Source organism: Bos indicus, chromosome 6 (genome assembly GCF_029378745.1).
Source record: "Bos indicus isolate NIAB-ARS_2022 breed Sahiwal x Tharparkar chromosome 6, NIAB-ARS_B.indTharparkar_mat_pri_1.0, whole genome shotgun sequence".
NCBI lineage: Eukaryota > Metazoa > Chordata > Mammalia > Artiodactyla > Bovidae > Bos > Bos indicus.
Genome location: NC_091765.1, coordinates 2,462,758 through 2,482,578, shown reverse-complemented (window position 1 = coordinate 2,482,578; position 19,821 = coordinate 2,462,758). Strand labels below are relative to the sequence as shown.

General features: G+C 39.9%; 1 protein-coding gene and 1 pseudogene across 2 annotated transcripts; one reads left to right on the top strand and one right to left on the bottom strand.

Annotated features, from left to right (window-relative positions):
• Nucleotides 1–7,016: 7,016 nt before the first annotated feature.
• Nucleotides 7,017–18,063, top strand: NPY5R (neuropeptide Y receptor Y5). 2 transcript variants are annotated; one of them, XM_070790998.1, is made up of 3 exons: nucleotides 7,147–7,217; nucleotides 14,198–14,523; nucleotides 16,403–18,063. In XM_070790998.1, exons 2-3 carry the CDS (start codon nucleotides 14,461–14,463, stop codon nucleotides 17,750–17,752), a joined length of 1,413 nt encoding a protein of 470 aa, XP_070647099.1. In that variant the 5' UTR covers nucleotides 7,147–7,217; nucleotides 14,198–14,460; the 3' UTR covers nucleotides 17,753–18,063. The 2 variants fall into 2 exon arrangements, with proteins under 2 accessions (XP_019817746.2, XP_070647099.1); XM_019962187.2 differs by lacking the exon at nucleotides 14,198–14,523 and having other exon boundaries at nucleotides 7,017–7,217.
• On the bottom strand, nucleotides 10,545–13,729 carry LOC139183571 (tigger transposable element-derived protein 1-like; annotated as a pseudogene).
• Nucleotides 18,064–19,821: the final 1,758 nt, after the last annotated feature.

Genomic DNA, 19,821 nt, shown 5'->3' with positions numbered 1-19,821 from the left:
TGAATTTTTTTGATAAACATTGTGTCTCTAAAGGATTCCATGTTCTCATTTTTTATATTTTTTGTAATAAAAGTCTTAAATAATGTAATTAGATATAGAATAATTTGCTTTAAGAAACACCACAACTTTTAAGAATGAATTAAATATTACTATAGAGTAAGCCTTCCTCAGTGATCAATGCAAAGAAATAGAGGAAAACAACAGAATGGGAAAGACTAGAGATCTCTTCAAGAAAATTAGAGATACCAAGGGAATATTTCATGCAAAAATGGGCTCGATAAAGGACGGAAATGGTATAGACCTAACAGAAGCAGAAGATATTAAGAAGAGGTGGCAAGAATACACATAAGAACTGTACAAAAAAGATCTTCACGACCCAGATAATCACTATGGTGTGATCACTCATCTAGAGCCAGACATCCTAGAATGTGAAGTCAGGTGGGCCTTAGAAAGCATCACTACAAACAAAGCTAGTGGAGGTGATGGAATTCCAGTTGAGCTATTTCAAATCCTGGAAGATCATGCTGTGAAAGTGCTTCTCTCAATATGCCAGCAAATTGGGAAAACTCAGCAGTGGCCACAGGACTGGAAAATGTCAGTTTTCATTCCAATCCCAAAGAAAGGTAATGCCAAAGAATGCTCAAACTACCGCACAATTGTACTCATCTCACATGCTAGTAAAGTGATGCTCAAAATTCTCCAAGGCAGGCTTCAGCAATATGTCAACCGTGAACTTCCAGATGTTCAAGCTGGTTTTAGAAAAGGCAGAGGAACCAGAGATCAAATTGCCAACATCCGCTGGATCATGGAAAAAGCAAAAGAGTTCCAGAAAAATATCTATTTCTGCTTTATTGACTATGCCAAAGACTTTGACTGTGTGGATCACAATAAACTGTGGAAAATTCTGAAAGAAATGGGAATATCAGACCACCTGACCTGCCTCTTGAGAAATCTGTATGCAGGTCAGGAAGCAACAATTAGAACTGGACATGGAACAACAGACTGGTTCCAAATAGGAAAAGGAGTGTGTCAAGGCTGTATATTGTCACCCTGCTTATTTAACTTATATGCAGAGTACATCATGAGAAATGCTGGACTGGAAGAAACACAAGCTGGAATGAAGATTACCGGGAGAAATATCAATAACCTCAGATATGCAGATGACACCGCCCTTATGGCAGAAAGTGAAGAGGAACTCAAAAGCCTCTTGATGAAAGTGAAAGTGGAGAGTGAAAAAGTTGGCTTAAAGCTCAACATTCAGAAAACGAAAATCATGGCATCTGGTCCCATCACTTCATGGGAAATAGATGGGGAAACAGTGGAAACAGTGTCAGACTTTATTTTTGGGGGCTCCAGAATCACTGCAGATGGTGACTGCAGCCATGAAAATAAAAGATGCTTACTCCTTGGAAGGAAAGTTATGACCAACCTAGATAGCATATTCAAAAGCAGAGAAATTACTTTGCCAACAAAGGTCTGTCTAGTCAAGGCTATGGTTTTTCCTGTGGTCATGTATGGATGTGAGAGTTGGACTGTGAAGAAAGCTGTGCGCCGAAGAATTGATGCTTTTGAACTGTGCTGTTGGAGAAGACTCTTGAGAGTCTGTTGGACTGCAAGGAGATGCAACCAGTCCATTCTGAAGGAGATCAGCCCTGGGATTTCTTTGGAAGGAACGATGCTAAAGCTGAAACTCCAGTACTTTGGGCACCTCATGCGAAGAGTTGATTCATTGGAAAAGACTGTGATGCTGGGAGGGATTGGGAGCAGGAGGAGAAGGGGACAACAGAGGATGAGATGGCTGGATGGCATCACTGACTCGATGGACGTGAGTCTGAGTGAACTCCGGGAGTTGGTGGTGGACAGGGAGGCCTGGGGTACTGCAATTCATGGGGTCGCAAAGAGTCGGACATGACTGAGTGACTGAACTGAACTGATAGAGTTATTAACAGTTGCAGGGTAGAGAAAGGTACAAAAATAACAGGAAATTATATTAACAATATTTCTTTCTTCTTTTTCTCCCCCCTTACCCAATATGAAGGGGAAACAAATAATGTTTATGACCATCAAATTTTTCTGCGGATCCATATAAGCTATTCTTCTACCCATATATTTGTAATGTGTGCTTGTTAATGGCATTAACAGAGTTCAAAGTTCAAACGTGTTAGTGGAGACCTCCTCCATGGGCTTCGGTTCTCTGTAAGGATGCAAAAAACTTAAGTTCTTACCTGTTGAAAGAAAGTTTATTGACAATAAGGAAAGAAAGAACAGAAGAACACCTCAAGAGAGAGGTGGGTTCTGCCAAGGGAGGCAATGGCCCTGAAGAGCTGCGGTACAGAGATTTAAAGGCAATGGTCATTTGCCTAATCCAGGGAGTTGTTCACTGCCAGTCTTGATTGACAGCTGCAGGTTATATAACAAGATGCTCTACTGTAGCATGTCCTTCCATAACTCAGTCTGTTATAACTAGATGTATGTATTCATGGAATATTTATGAGCAGTTAATAAATCCAATGGCCACCGAAGGTTGCTTTAGTACATGATAGTGTAAAGTGTGGGCATGTCCCAGAGTAGGCAAAGTCCTGCCAGAAGGCTTGTGGGGAATTTTTCCAGCCTCCTGACTATTTGGAGTACTGTTGGGGGTATGTTAGGGCAGGGCTAGTAAATTGCTTGTGGGGGTGGGATTAGGTGGCTATTGAATGTTTAGCTGAAGGGGCACCTCTCCTTGCTCTTAGCTAACTTCCTGCCTAATGAAAGGGAGTTCCAGATCTGCTAGTCAAAATATTTTGTTTTACAGACAAAAAAAGTAAAGACTAAAAAGATAAAATTGTATGCCTAAAACTATATGATTAATTTGGAATAAAACCTAGCTACAATCCAGGTATTTTGACAAATGATGAATATACAAATACATAGGAGATATGTGATTATATAACTATATGAATGTTTGCCACATGTAAGTATGTAGGTATTTTTAACATGAAGAATTACTTTGAGAAAAAAACTGGCATCAGTCACTGATTTATATTTAGTGCTTTAATTATTAGGGCATCAAAAAGAAAGATAGAGTTTTGCTTACTTAAGTAGCACAGTGCTCATCAGAAGACTATGAAATGTTTATAGTTTCCTCGTAACACCTCAAAGTTATAATTGAATTCCCTGAGAAAACGACTCTGTGCATGCAAATACTTTGGAGTAACTTTTTTAAAAAACTAGCTTTTGTTAGTTAAATTGCATATATTTCCCAATTATAAGTTAGTTCATTGTCTTAAGTCCTGAATCTACTAGATTCCAAGGAAATCAATGCATCAGTGAGCTCATAAAAATATGTTTAATACATAGAAATGGCCCTTTCCATACTTTTTAAGAATTAAAGATTTAAATTTATCATGATAGAAACAGTGGACAAAGAAACATTTACCCTTAGTGAATATAACAAAAATTCTCAGAGAAAAAAATACAACTAAAATATTTTCTTTCATTAATTTACTGCCACTATAATGGTTGAGATCACATATCATTTGAGATTATATCAAAGCACTTCAGTAACTAGTCTCCACAAATGGTAGTTGTTATTAAAAAGCAGCAATAACTTTGATAAAAACAACAGACGTTCCTCAGAGAAAAGTTACCCCAGGCATTGTGTGGAGTGTTTTCTTATTCAATAATTTGTCTCAGGAGTTCCTGAGCAATTTTAACTTTTACCTTTATAGATATGCTTCCTTCTATAACTGATAAAGAACCATGAAAACTGGAAAATGGCCAGTTTAATTTTGTAACACACATAAAACCCAACTTAATTTCCCAAATGAGCATTTTGCAAATAGTGAGTGGGAAAAATACATAGAACAGAGGTGGACATTACTATATCTATTCCCAGGGATAGTGTTGATACTTCCTCTGTTTGGATGACACTCCATCAAATAGAAGCAAAATTACACTATTATACTCTACAGAATTATAATGATTCATCTTGAATCCTTCCTGGAAAATTTGAAAATAAAAGCACAATTATCTTCATATTTTCTTCTTTATGTAACATATTGTTGAAATTTTACAAATTGACAATTCTTTTCAAAAGAAAGGATTTCTAATGATGTATGGCAAATGTGTATTTAAAGAAGAAATTCTGACTCTCTTTTTGAGGCTTGCATGTTTGTGCGTGTGGTGAGAACAGAAATGGTGGATTAAACACAATCTGCATCTCAAAGACATGCTCCTTTTACTTTTACTTTAATAATTACTTCCAACCTAAAGGTTCATATCATCAAAAGAAAAAAACCCGAAATTTGTGGAAAGAATAAATTACAATTTTCTTTTTAACATAAAAAAGCTTATTGCATAGACCAGCTGTATTTGTTTTTGGAAGATAGTGTTAGGGCTCATGGTGGGCCACCTCAAAATGTGCCAAGATGGCATGTTTGTTACCTCTAATTAAAGTTACTTAAATGACCGGTGTGAGACTTCCCTTGTGGTCCAGTGGTTAAGACGTAGCCTTCCAGTGCAGGGGGTGCAGGTTTGATCCCTAGTGGGGGAGCTAGGATCCGCATGACTACTGGTCAAAAAACCAAAACGTAAAACAGAAGCAATATTATAGCAGATTCAATAGACTCTAAAAATGGTCCTGATCAAAAAAATTCTTAAAAAAAAAAAAAAAGTCCAGTGTGAGAGAGACACTCTGACTCTTCTTTCTGTCTCTCTGGAATCAAGAAATAATCTCTCCTGCGACAGGTCCTCTCCCCTCCTGTGGAGGCAGAAAGACATCTTCATCACCAGAGATAGGAAATCTGGGCAGAGAAGCCTGCATAATGCTTCCCTGGTGGCTCAGATGGTAGAGCATCTGCCTGCAATGTGGGATACCTGGGTTCAATCCCTGTGTCACTCCAGTACTCTTGCTTGGAAAATTCCTTGGATGGACGAGCCTGGTAGGCTACAGTCCAGGTTGTCACAAAGAGTTGGACACGACTGAGCCTGTATAAACAAACCATATTATTTCTTGTATTTACTGCTCCAAGCACAAACTCTATTTAGATGCCTTACTAATTAAGCACCCGAAGCCTAAATTCCCTTGTCCTGCTCACAAATTTATTGTTTGTCTAAAAAGTGTAAAAGCTGCCTGCTTTAGCCACTTCTGAGGTCTCATTTCTACAAGTTCTCCATGCAAATGAATTAACATATACTTCTTTTTCTCCTGTAAATCTACCTTGTGTTCATTTTATCATTAGTCCAGCCACAAGGACTCCAGAAGTGAAAGGGGGAACATTCCCCCCTCCCAGACAATAGTCACAAGGGGCCTTTTTTGGAAGTTGTTTTAAAGCCCATGTGCCCCAGAAGTAGGCGTGTATTGTAACTATACAGGGGATAGAAGGGTAGAAATTTACATGGCAGGTGTGGCAGTATACAGTATAGATGCTGGAGTTAAGGAAGTCTAAGAACCAAGCTTTCTTTTCTCCCCAGGCGTAGCTTCTTGACACTTTCATCTTTCCTTTCACCCACCACACAAGCCTATGGGCATTTTCAAAATGCCTGCTGTGTTAAAATAATGACAAATGAAATAGGACGTTTATATTCACGAGCTCTTGGATGGCTCTGGCTCTGCAACAACAGTCCGTACAGGTCCCCTGAGTATCAAATACTAAAATTCAGCAGAAAGGGGCACAGGAATTTTTTTCTCTGACTTCTGGGGTAATAGTTAATATTTACTGCCCCCAGAAATTAGATTTACAAGTAACATTGCTCCCAAGGGACACAGTCCTCTCCAGTTTAGAGAGTGCTGTTCCCAGGGGACTGCACTCGTCGCTAGACATGGGATACTGTGACTGTCACACAGCAGCTTTCAGTTTTAAAGTGTGCAATAAGCACACCCCTTCTCAGACCTAGCTATGGTCAAAGACCCTCTTTGTGATCCTCTTCGTGTTACAGAAGAAAACTTGGTTCTGCTCACCCTCCCAAGTAAAGCCAGTCCACTGACACTAGGTTGCGGTGAAGGAACGTGCAGTGTTTATTGCAGGTGCCAGGCACGGAGAATGGGCAGCTCAAAATCAAATCCCAGATGGCTTTCAGGGAGAGGGTTTTAAAAGCAGTGTGACAGGGAGTGCTGCTGAGTGAGTGACCAGCTTATGCATGATTCTTGAATTGGTTGCCATCAATATTAAGTTTCAAGCATCATCAACCTTCTGGTTTCAAACTCCAGCGTCTATATTCTTACGATCATAAATTTTCATCTGGATCTGGTGGGGATCTGCTTCCTATAAAAACAACCTAGGAATGTGTCGCAGAAGGCGATGGCACCCCACTCCAGTACTCTTGCCTGGAAAATCCCATGGACGGAGGAGCCTGGTGGGCTGCAGTCCATGGGGTCGCTAAGAGTCAGACACGACTGAGCGGCTTCACTTTCACTTCTCACTTTCATTCATTGGAGAAGGAAATGGCAATCCACTCCAGTGTTCTTGCCTGGAGAATACCAGGGACGGGGAGCCTGGTGGGCTGCCGTCTATGGGGTCGCAGAGAGTCGGACACGACTGAAGCGACTTAGCAGCAGCAGCAGCAGGAAATGTGTCAGCCCTTTGCCTGTATCTTTCAGGGACCTAATGATTCCGCCATGTGGTCCATTTATTCTAAATTGTTACCAATTCCCCAGTCCAACAGCTATTCTTTATTTCTACATCTTCACATTCCTAATTATTAGCTCTGAAGCAGCCTTTAGAGACTCAGAGACCTGGTAGCCTAAAAGAAAATACTTTTACTTCAAAGGATAGGGACACAGGGGTTTATTACCAGTTCATCCCTAATTTCTCTCTCTCTCTCTATCTCACACACCCACCCACCCACCCACACCCACACACACCCACACACACCCTCTCACACAGAGAAACCATAGGCTCCTGACAACTGATAACCAAAAATAAGGCAAATCTACAGGATGGATAAAGATTTGGACATCTGGAGGACGGAAACCACGTTGAGCAGACACGGAGGACAAGTTTCGTTTGTTTGGTCTTTTTAACCTATGACAACTCTTTCCCTCCCCGTCGTCTGTAGCTGCCAGGCGCAGCCCGTGGAAGCCAGGGTTCGGCAGCAGCCTCCCCGCCTGGCGCCCACGCGCCGCCCGCGCCGCGCCGGGAGGAAGCCAGCCCCGCTCCGCAGGGTGCCTTGGCAACCCCGCGCCAGCGAAGGTTAGGCGACCCCCGCCCAGACGCCTCCCCGCTTCACTCTGGAAGGTGAGAGAAAGACCGGCGCTCTGCTTGCTTTGGGTTTTTATTATTTTTCTGTTTTCGAGCAAGGAGAAAACCTGGGCCTTGAAGAGTTCAAGGGGAGCCTGAGCTACGGCGCTGCTGCGCCCACGGCGGCCCCGAGCCCCACCTCCCTGCACAGCCTTGGCGGGAGACAGGGTGCCTCCTCTCCCCCGCCGATCCAAAGGTAGGGGGCGCCCCGAGCAGGTTCGGGGAGCAGGGCCGGGGAGCTCGGCGAGAGCGGCCCCTTACTCTGGCGGCCCGAGTCCCTGCAGCCGCCGGGAGCAGGAACGGCCGCGATCCCGGGAGCCGAGGCGCCCCGAGGTGCCCATAGGGCCGGGCTTGACGTCAAGCGTCCGAGCTGAGAGCGGGCGCCTCTGGGGCGCGGAGGGAGAGGGAAGGATTCAGCGGCGCTTCTGTGCGAGTCCGGTGGCCGGGACGTGGGTGAGCAGAGCTGAGCTGGAAGAGCGTGTCTAAGGTCCCGCTGGCACTGGTGCAGGGAGGACGCGGCTCCCGGAGAGGGCGAGCCCGGGGAAGCCCGGCAAATTCGGAGCTGGGGTGCCGGGGGGTGCTCCAGGCGGGGACCCCGGACGCCGAGCACCTGCAGCCCCGCTCGCTGACGCCCGGGACCCCGCAGCGGCGCGCCCGGGTCTGCGCTCCGGGGGCAGGTATCCCGACACGTCCCAGAGCCTCGAATTCCTAGGCTGGGAATTCATCCCCGAGCTTGCGGACCTTTCAGTTATCTTTTAAAGGGACCGAACCACCCTGTTGGATGGAAGCCCAGAGACTTGCTGGGAGCCTGTGGAAATCTCCTAAGGCGCTCTCAGCGAAATTTGCCTCCCAAATGCAAATTTAAATTTCAGATTTCTCAAGAGAAAAGAAACTGATGTAAGAAATGGGGAGAGAGGGTGGCTCGTGCCTGCGTGTTTATCAGCTGAACGGAACAGTATTTCTTTACAATTCACATTTTGCCAGATTCTGGCTTTAAAAGTAGATCATGGGGATATTTGAGAACGTGAAACATAGCCATTTGTCCCAGGATCACAGCAAAGTGGGCAACAAGTGATATTTTATCATTGCTAGAGGGGAAACAATTGCACGTATTTAATTCTTTTGTGTGATTAGTAACCTTTTTGAGAAGAAAGATGTGTATTTCCGTAAGGCAGGAAAAGATCACAGCAAAGCGACTTTATTTAAGTGTATAAGCTCAGTCCTTGTATGTCCTCTGAGTTCCGTGCAGCTCCTCCCATTCTTTTTAAGAACTATCTATTGAAATACTTGTCTATTCACAAGATTCCATATGTCTTGGTGTCACATATAGATCATTTTTTATAAACAATTACAATATAACAAAATTACAGTGTCTTTACAAGATACTGCTTTTTCAAAAAACGTCACTACAGTTGGACCAGGAACTTTTGTTTCTTTAACTTGTAAGGCTAAGGATACAAGTTTGATGTTTCAGCCTGGGAATTCTGAGCGGAGGAGGGGGGTTAAAACCAGGTATAAAAGAGTGAACAAAAATTATGCACCACAAAAGTTTTCACACAGTCAATATCAGATTTCTTCTAAAATAATATTTCATTTTAAAAACATTCTTTATTTCATAATTTCTCTAGTGATCTAAGATGAAGAGAAGTTCACATTTAATATTATTTTTATTATCTGTAAAATATTTATGCTGCATAAAATTGTACAACATTCATTACAACACTTGTTGAAAAGCAGATCGTTATTAAAGATATTTCCATTTCTATTATAGCCTTGTTTATTGTGCTTTTCAGGAAGAAAGAGAAATTAGGGGGTAAGTTTAAGGAAAGAAACCCTCTATGTTTTTTCACCTTTCATTTTAAAGTTATTCCTATAGTATAAATTTTTCAAGTAAAGAAACGGAAGACTTGAATCTTATTAGATAGAATTTTCCTGATGTGCAAAATGTTCCCAGGCTACAAGGAGACACTTTGAAAGGAACAGTTTAACATTCCCTCTTTGCCCCCTTCTCTCATTTGCAATATCCATTATTTAGTTGTGAGAAGTTATCCATCCAAGAAAAAATTTACAGAAGGTTCCTTTAGTGTCGAGCGTGATCTTAGGTGTTATGTGTGTACTTGGGGTGGAGTGGAGCTACAGGAAGAGCACAGAAAGTTTAACTACATAGTCACAGCAAAATAAAATGAATAAATGAATGGTGAATGAATGAAGGAATGTGAGGTGAGAGAAAGCATAAGGGAAAAAAGATAATCTATCAGTAGGTACAAATAAACATTCATAGGATTCCCCAGAAATACAAGTATTCAAGCTGTAGTGAAAAAACGACATCAGGAAAATGCCTTTCTTTCTTTTATTCATCATCCATTGAGGGCCTTTCGTGTATGAGACAATTGTAGTTTGCAACAACTCATCAGAGACCTTAACACCTCAGAATATTCTTCACATCATACCTGTATCAGTTATCATTCTTCTGCCACAGCCTAGCAAAGCACCTAGCATATTAGATGTTCAATAAATGCTAGTTGAATGAATAAAGGAACAACTGATCTCTCTTAGCTATTCATTAACAAAAAAGGCCTCCCTTTTAAATAATGTGTAAATTAGTGTCTTTTAGAGAAGGATAGAAGTGTTGTCTTCAGTTTTGTCATGTCCAGTGAATATTCAGGGTGACATTTTTATGACACAGTGTTTTTTTCCTTATTTATGTGCATATAATTATGTGCAAATATTTATGCGCATATATTATAATAGAATTGTACCAGCCACCAACTGTACAACCTGATGTACTTCTTTTTCATTTAAGTAAAAATGTTGTAAATATTTTTTACCTTTTCGGTTTTGTGTTCTTATGCGATAGCCTTTATCAGTGAAGATATTTGGGGGCAAACCTCAGACATATTGCAGACTTGGTTCCAGACCATTACAAGGCAAGTCACATGAGTTTCATTTTCCAGTGTATATAAAACTTATGTTTAAACTATAGTCTATTAAGCATGCAATAATATTATGTCTAATAAAACAATGTGTGTGCATGCATGCTAGGTAGCTTCAGTTGTGTCCGACTCTTTGCAAGCCTATGGACTGTAGCTTACCAGGCTCCTCTGTCCATGTTATTCTCCAAACCCCAAGGAGAATCCCATGAACAGAATCCCAAGGGCCTCATGGAGAATTCCATGGATAGAATCCCATGCCCTTCTCCAGGGGATCTTCCAAACCCAGTGTCTCTTATTATTCCTCCTGCATTGGCAGGCAAGTCTTTACCACTAGCACCATCTGGGGAGCCCCAAAACAATGTACATACCTTAATTAAAAATCCATTATTGCTTAAAAAAAAAAAAAGCTATCTGAGCCTTCAGTGAGTCATAGAGTTTTTGCTGTAAAGGGTCTTACCTCAGTGTTGGTGGCTGCTGACTGATCAGGGGAGTGATGGTTGCAGAAGGTTGGGGTGGCTGTGGCGGTTTTTTAAAGTAAGACACAATGAAATTTGTCCCATTAATTGTATCTTTTAGGAGTGATTCCTCTGTAGCAAACAATGCTGTTCATTAGTATTTTACCTGCAGTAAAATTCCTTTCAAAGTTGGAGTCAGTCCTCTTAAGCCCTGCTGCTGTTTTATCAACTGAAGTTGCATCATATTCTAAATCCTTTGTTGTCATTTCAGCAACCTTCACAACATTTTGACTGGGAGAAGATTCCATTTTAAGAAACCATTTTCTTTGCTCATTCATAAGAAGCAACTCCTTACCCCTTAAAGTTTTATCATGAGATTATAACAATTCAGTTAGTTCTTCAGGCTCCACTTGCTATTTCCTCCACAGGTGCAGTTACCTCTTCCACTGAAGTCTTGACTCCTCACAGTCATCATTATGGTTGAAATGATCTTCCCAACTCCTGTTCATATTGACATGTTGACTGTTCTCATGAATCACAAATATTCTTAACAATATCCAGAATGGTGAAACCTTCTAGGTTTTTCAATTGACTTTGCCCAAATCCATCAGAGGAATCATTATCTATGGCAGCTATAGCTTTACAAAATTCTCTATCTTAACTAATAAGACTTGAAAGTTGAAATTACTCTTTGATCTGTGGGCTGCAGAATGGATGTCATGTTAGCAGGCATGGAAACAACATGAATTCTCTTACATCTCATCAGCCTTTTGGGTGACCAGTTGTATTGTCAATGTGCAGTGATATTTTGATAGGAACTTTTTTTTTTTTTTTTTTCTGAGCAGTAATCTCAACAGCAGGTGTAAAAAATTTGGTAGGCTGTGTTGTCAATAGACATGTTTTGTTGTTCCATTTATTAAGCACTGACAGAATAGACTGAGCAGAATTCTTAAGGGCTCCAGTATTCTCTGAATAATAAACATGCATTGGCTCAATTTAAAGTCACTAGAGCATTAGCCCTTAACAAGAGAGTTAGCCTGTCCTTTGAAGCTTTGGAGCCAGGTACTGACTTGTCCTCTCTAGCTATGGAAGTCCTAGAGGGCATCTTCTTCCAATATAAGACTATTTTGTCTACACTGAAAAACTGTTAAGTGTAACCACCTTCATTATTTATATGAGCTAGATCTTCTGGGTTACTTGCTGCAGCTTCTACATCAGTACTTGATGCTTCCCTTTGCACTTTGAGGTTATAGAGAAGGCTTCTTCTTTTCTTAAACCTCATGAGCCAATCTCTGCTAGCTTTAGACTCTTCTGCAGCTTCCTCACCTCTCTTAGCCTTGACAGAATTGGAGAGAGTTAGAGCCTTGGTCTGGATTAGGGTTTGGTTTAAAGGAATGTCATTGGTTTGATCTTTCATCCAGACCATTAAATCTTCCTCTGTATCTATAGTAAGGCAGTTTCTTTACTAATCATTCATGTATTAATTTTCGTGCCTGGAGAATCCCAGGGACAGGGGAGCCTGGTGGGCTGCCGTCTATGGGGTCACACAGAGTCAGACACGACTGACTCAAGTGACTTAGCAGCAGCAGCATGTATTAACTGTAGTAGCATTTTTAATTTCCTTCAAGAAATCCTTTGCATTCACAAGTTGCCTAACTATTTGGCAAAAGAAACATAGGTTTCAGCCTATCTGGGCTTTTGACATGCCTTGCTTACTAAGCTTAATTGTTTCTAGCTTTTGATTTAAAGTGAAAGACCTGAAACTCTTCTTTTCACTTGAATGCTTAGAGGCCATTGTAGAATTAACAACTGGCCTAATTTCAATATTGTGTCTCAGAGAGTAGGGAGGCCTGAGGAGAGGGGGAGAGAAGGGGGAACAGACACAATGTGTGTGGATTAAGTCACATCTTATATGGTTACAGTTCCTAGTGTCCCAAAACAATTGCAATAGTACATCAACAATCACTGACCACAGATCAACATAACAAGTAGTCATGAAAAATTCAAACTATCGAGAGAATTACCGAACGTGGCCCCGAGACGCAAAGTAAGCATGTGCTGTTGGAGAAATGGTGCTGAGGTCCTTGCTCTGTGCAGGGTTGCCACAAACCTTCAGTTTGTAAAAACACACTGTAAGTGAAATAAAGTGAAGGACTCATTTTATAATGAGGCCTGATCATAATTTAAAGTTGAAACGTGGTAAATTATCACAGTTGCCTATGTAGGTACTCTTCATTTCATTTTGGGGCCCTTTGTAACCTTGTCTAATTTCAGTGGTTCTAATATATGTGTATATGTAAATATACATACATACATATATGCATATATATTCAATATTCTATATATTCATACATTGAATATTAAATATATATGAATATAGAATATAAATGGACATTCAATGTTCAATGTATTAATATATCTGTATATATTCAATACATAAATATATACATATATTATTGTATACATTGTATATATAAAATGTTTATACATATGTACATATATGTATGCATGTATGTTTGCATATACACATATACTACAACCATGGCTCAGATGGTAAGGAATCTGCCTGCAATGCAGGAGACCCAGGTTCCATCCCTGAGTCAGGAAGATTCTGTGGAAGAGAAAATGGCAACCTGCTCCAGTATTCTTGCCTGGAAAATTCCATGGGCAGAGAAGTCTGGTGGTTTACAGTCCATGGGGTTGCAGAGTCAGACTAAGCACACATGCACACACATATATACACATATAGTCGTACTCTATGCTAAATTTGTCCATGTCCCCCGGATGACTCATTTCTGTTATTTTAAAAGCTGAGAAAATTAAACTACTTTTGTAAATTGATTAAGTAACATATTTATTTAGCATCTACTATGTACAACATACTCTATTAAGCATCATTAAAATCATGAAAATAATTGAGACATTTTCCCTTTTCTCCATCAGAGTGTCACAGAGAGAACTGACCATGCACTGGAGGCACCCTGAATTTTAGACTCATGCCACATTCTTCTGTCATCACCAATAGTGCTGCTTCTTCTCTTACTAAAAATTTGGGACAGTAATTTTTACTCTCGAGATGTTTTACCCTACAATTACATGTCCCCAGAAAACACAAAGCCATTATAGAGTATACTGTCCAGTTTCTCTTCTGTCCTTGCCTTGGTTGCAGGGGGGACAATCAGTAGCTACTGATGTACAACTAAAGAGGACTGTTTGCAAAAAGTGAATCCAGAGAAGAACAGCTGAGTATAAAGGAATCATAGTAACAAGCAGCCTTACAGACTGTGAGTGTAAATAGGATAGGGAAGAAGCCAGATGGAGCCAGGGGGTCACTGGAGCTCAGGAAATGAGGCAGGAAGGCCAATCGAGGTTGCTCTGATTAGAAGCTCATGGAACTGTCCAGGGGAGCGGCAGGAAGCCCATTGACTGGGAATATGATGAGTGGGATGATTTAGTAAGCCTGGTGAGTCACTATCGTACCTACCAGAAATCTTTTTCAACTTGAGACAATATCAGAGTAAATTATTGATTAACACCTAAGAATAAATGAATAAGATCCTGAACTTTTGAATTCATTTATCTTTAAAAGGGGCTTCCCTGGTGGCTCGGCTGGTAAAGGATCCGCCTGCAATGTGGGAGACCTGGGTTTGATCCCTGGGTTGGGAAGATCCCTGGAGAAGGGAAGACAACCCACTCCAGTATTCTGGCCTGGAGAATTCCATGGACAAAGAGTCGGACATGACTGAGTGATGTCTCACTTTAAAGGAATGCAATTGGCCTTCAGAAATTTAATAATGTAGGATCTGTTATAGAAGTTGTGAAAAAAACTTTTGAATTTCTCATAGTACAACAATGCTTATATCATGCTATTTGAAAATTGCTGTATGTATACTTGAAAAGTTATTTATGACAAAGGTATGTGCACAATAAGATTTGCCCTTTGGAAATTTATTGGCCCAGGATCTATATATCCCTTATAAATAGAAGATAATTATTTACTATTAATTTAAATATATATGTATTTTTATAGTTTTAAACATAATTACCCAACTATAGATCTAGAAATAGATTGATAAACTTACAGTGATTTTTTAAAGATATATGTACCTAAAATATATGTATCTCCATATATATCCATATATATATATATATATTTCTGTCTATCTATCTATATCAGGATATCTGTTACAAGGTATACTCATCAGAATTAACTAGCTGTTGCTATCCTGAGTATTCTATAGGATATTCTTGTTTAGAAAAAAATGGGAAGTGCTTGCTTTTTTAAAGGGGAGAAGGTTTTCCTTTTGCCTCTTCTTGATATATTATAGGCAATTGTGTACTTCATTAGACAATAATGTCAAATCTGTAATATATAACAGTAAATAAGTAATATCATTGTGGTATTAATATTATTAATATCCTTGAGGTGACAAAATTTGTGGTATGTTATATTAGTATCCGGAGAAGGCAATGGCACCCCATTCCAGTACTCTTGCCTGGAGAATCCCATGGACAGAGGAGCCTGGTAGGCTGCAGTCCATGGGGTTGCTAAGAGTCAGACACGACTGAGCGACTTCACTTTCACTTTTCACTTTCATGCATTGGAGAAGGAAATGGCAAACCACCCAGTTTTCTTGTCTGGAGAATCCCAGGGACAGAGGAGCCTGTTGGGCTGCCGTCTATGGGGTCGCACAGAGTCGGATACGACTGATGCGACTTAGCAGCAGCAGCATATTAGTATCACTTCTTTATGCTATAATATCTTCCTTAAACAAAATGAATTTATTCAATCTTTTTAAGGCTGAAATATATTTTCAATCTTTAAATTAAAAAATAAACAAGTAAATTTTGTTTTTAAATAAACCAGCAGCTAGCTGGTCAGTGGTTTAATTCATGATAATCTGCAGGTCTCAGAGAACTGAGACTTGATCACAGGATGATTTTGCTGTCAAGATTGTGTTCACGTAAACATTTACTGAGTGACTACTCTGTACATGTAGGTCCTATGATAGTGTATCTACACTTGAGAAGCTCAAATCTGAAGATTTTATGAACTTGGTAAATTTGGGATATTAGACTCTGGTTTGAATTTATTTTCCCACATATATTTACTTAACAGTACCATGATGAAGTTACTGTGCCATGTTTTATGGTCGATATCATAGTGAGTAAAGGACAGTTTCTGCTTTCCCATTGGTTATACATAAATAAGATAAACTAGTTTTTATTATACTTGCAGTACAAAGCAAATTATGTCATATAGTATCAGATTCTATAAACAGAAATATGTGGGATTCAAAGGAGATCATATCCAATTAAATAGATCAAGGAATAATTTAGGGCAGGTTACTTTCAAGTTTGACCTTGATTGATGTAGGATAGAAAGAAACATCTAAGATATGACTACAACATGTATCTCCACTAGAAAAAGTATTAATTAGCTATTATAATTAGATATCTTGAAGTTCTTATCCACATTTTCCTTTTCCTTCCCTTACATTTTTCCTACATAAGTGAAAAAAAAAGGCCTACTTTTTTTTTTTGGTCTACTGTTTTAACATGAATCAATGCATCATAGAAATGATGATAGATTTAAACTTACTATAATTGTTATGGCTGATATTTGCACTGTACTTGGTGCCAGGTAAAGACTTCACTAAACTTTCTTAGTAAATTACTAAGGTAACAGGAGAAAATGGTAAAATTTTGCTTCCTTCTCAATGGATTACTTTATAGTTGTCATGATTTTTTTTTTTTTTTTAGTTCCTAACTAGTGTCTTTCTATTCCAAGCAGGAGTACAATATGGATTCAGAGCTCAAGGATTATTATAACAAAACATCTGCTGGCGAGAACAATACTGCTGCTCTTCGGAACTCTGATTTCCCAGTCTGGGATGACTATAAAAGCAGTGTTGATGACTTGCAGTATTTTTTGATTGGACTCTATACACTTGTAAGTCTTCTTGGTTTTATGGGGAATCTACTTATTTTGATGGCTCTCATGAGGAAGCGAAATCAGAAGACTACAGTCAACTTCCTCATAGGGAACCTGGCCTTCTCTGATATCTTGGTTGTGCTGTTTTGCTCACCTTTCACACTGACCTCGGTCTTGCTGGATCAGTGGATGTTTGGCAGGGTCATGTGTCACATTATGCCTTTCCTTCAATGTGTGACAGTTCTGGTTTCCACTTTAATTTTAATATCCATCGCCATTGTCAGGTATCATATGATAAAACACCCTGTATCCAATCATTTAACAGCTAACCATGGCTATTTCCTGATCGCCACTGTCTGGACACTGGGTTTTGCAATGTGTTCTCCTCTCCCAGTGTTTCACAGCCTTGTGGAACTTCAGGAGACCTTTGGCTCGGCATTGCTGAGCAACAGGTATCTATGTGTCGAGTCATGGCCATCTGATGCATACCGAATTGCTTTCACTATCTCTTTATTGCTTGTTCAGTATATTCTGCCCTTAGTTTGTCTAACTGTAAGTCATACTAGTGTCTGCAGGAGTATAAGCTGTGGATTGTCCAACAAAGAAAACCAACTGGAAGAAAAAGAGATGATCAACTTAACTCTCCATCCTTCCCAAAAGAGTGGGCCCCAAGTGAAGCTCCCCAGCAGCCAGAAGTGGAGCTACTCATTCATCAGGAAGCACAGAAGGAGGTACAGCAAGAAGACAGCCTGTGTGCTGCCAGCCCCAGCCAGGCCGCCACTGGAGAACCGCCCCGGAAGGCTTCCGGAGCACGCGGGCTCCAGGAAGAGTCCGCTCCCTTCATCCAGTAAGTTCATACCAGGGGTGCCCACCTGCTTCGAGGTGAAACCAGAAGAAAACTCAGATGTTCATGAGATGAGAGTAAACCAGTCTATCATGAGAATTAAAAAGAGATCTCGAAGTGTTTTCTACAGACTGACTATCTTGATACTAGTGTTTGCGGTGAGCTGGATGCCTCTACACCTTTTCCACGTGGTAACCGATTTTAATGATAACCTGATCTCAAACAGACATTTCAAGTTGGTATATTGCATATGTCACTTGCTAGGCATGATGTCCTGTTGTCTTAATCCAATTCTGTATGGATTTCTTAATAATGGAATCAAAGCTGACTTAAGGTCTCTTATACACTGTCTGCATATGTCATAATTCTCAGTGTTTACTAAGGAGAAAAAAAGTGTGGTAATCACCTAAAATGTATTCATAGTAACTATGTATTTATAATCAACAAATTTTGTTAACATGTGGAATTTATGTTTAAGAGCTGTGGATTTGGATGTCAGTTCATAATATATAGAAGATAATTTTAATGTGTTATGTAAGATAAATTCATTTAGTTGTATAAAGTCATTGTCAATCCAGTCTGTAATTTCATTTTAAAGAGTAGTTATATTACCTTCCATTTCAGCTTGTCTGTAAATCAATGAATTGTAAGTTCTTGCTTAAAATAAAAATTTTATTTAACCATCTCAGTATTTTTTGTTCAAAATTTTAAGTAAAAAAAAAAATCTTATTTTTCCTAAGATATTTAATTTCAAATATGAGGACTATCTATTAGTCTTCATTTTTACTTCACAGATTTCTTAATATTTTACTTCTGAAAATACAGAAAAGTTTCAGTATGCCCAGAAAACCATAACTAAATGACAGATATATGTTGTTGTTCTTGTTTAGTCACTAAGTCATGTCTGACTCTTTGAGACTGCATGCTCCTCTGTCCATGGGATTTCCCACACAAGAATACTGGATGGGTTGCTATTTCATTCTCCAGGGAATCTTCCTGACCCATGAATGGAACCCATCTCCTACATTGGAAGGTGGATTCTTTATCGCTAAGTCACTAGGAAATTCCCCCTTGGATACAGGCCTAAGTCATAAATTTAATTGCCAACAGTGGGTACAGTTTTGGAACCTCCACAGGAAAATATTTATTTCCTATCATTGATGATTGCTCAAGTTATCAATTTATTATCACTATCCTAGTTGTTGTTCAGTTGCTAAGTCGTGTCCAACTCTGCAACCCCATAGACTGCTGCATGCCAGGCTTACCTGTCTTTAACTGCCTCCTGGGGTTTGCTCAAACTCATGTCCATTGAGTTGATGATACCATCCAACCATCTTACCCTCTGTTGACCCCTTCTCCATCTGCCCTCAATCTTTCCCAGCATCAGGGAAAAAGTTGTGTTTGTTTTGCTTTTCCAGTGAGTCAGCTCTTTGTATCAGTTGTCCAAAGTACTGATGGTTCAGCTTCAGCATCTGTCCTTCCAATGAATATTCAGGATTGATTTCCTTTAGGGTTGACTGGTTAGAACTCCTGCTGTCCAAGGGACTCTCAAGAAGCTTCTCCAGCATCACAGTTTGAAAGCATCAATTCTTTGGCACTCAGCCTTCTGTATGGGTCAACTCTCACATCTATTTATGATTTGTGCAAAAACCATAGCTTTGACTATATGGACTTTTTTCGGCAAAGTAATGTCTGTGCTTTTTAATACCCTGTCTAGGTTTGTCATAGCTTTTCTTCCAAAGAGCAAGCATCTTTCAATTTTAGGGCTGCAGTCACCATCTGCTGTGATTTTGGAGCCCAAGAAAATAAAGTCTGACACTGTTTGAATTGTTTCCCCATCTATTTGCCATGAAGTGATGGGACTGATGCCAGGATCGTATTTTTTTGAATGTTGGGTTTTAAGTCAGCTTTTTCACTTTTCTCTTTCACCATCAGGAAGCTCAGTGTTCCTCTTCACTTTCTGCCACTAGGGTGGTATCATCTGCTTATCTGAGGTTATTGATATTTCTAACTGTTGCTTTTTGACTTGCATACAGGTTTCTCAGGAGGCAGGTAAGGTGGTCTGACATTCTCATCTCTTTAAGAATTTTCCACAGTGGTGATCCACACAGTCAAAGGCTTTAACACAGTCAGTGAAGCAAAAGAGAATGTTTATTTGGATTTCTCTTGCTTCTTCTGTGATCCAGCAGATGTTGTCAATTTGATTTCTGGCTTCTATGCCTTTACTAAGTCTAATTTGTATATCTGGAAGTTCTCAGTTCATGTACTGTTATAGCATAGCTTGAAGGATTACCTTGCTAGCATGTGAAATGAGCACAATTGTGCTGTAGTTTGATCATTCTTTAGTATTGCCCTTCTTTGGAGTTGGAATGAAAACTGACCTTTTGTAGTCCTGTGGCCACTGCTGAGTTTTTCCAAATTTGCTGGCATATTG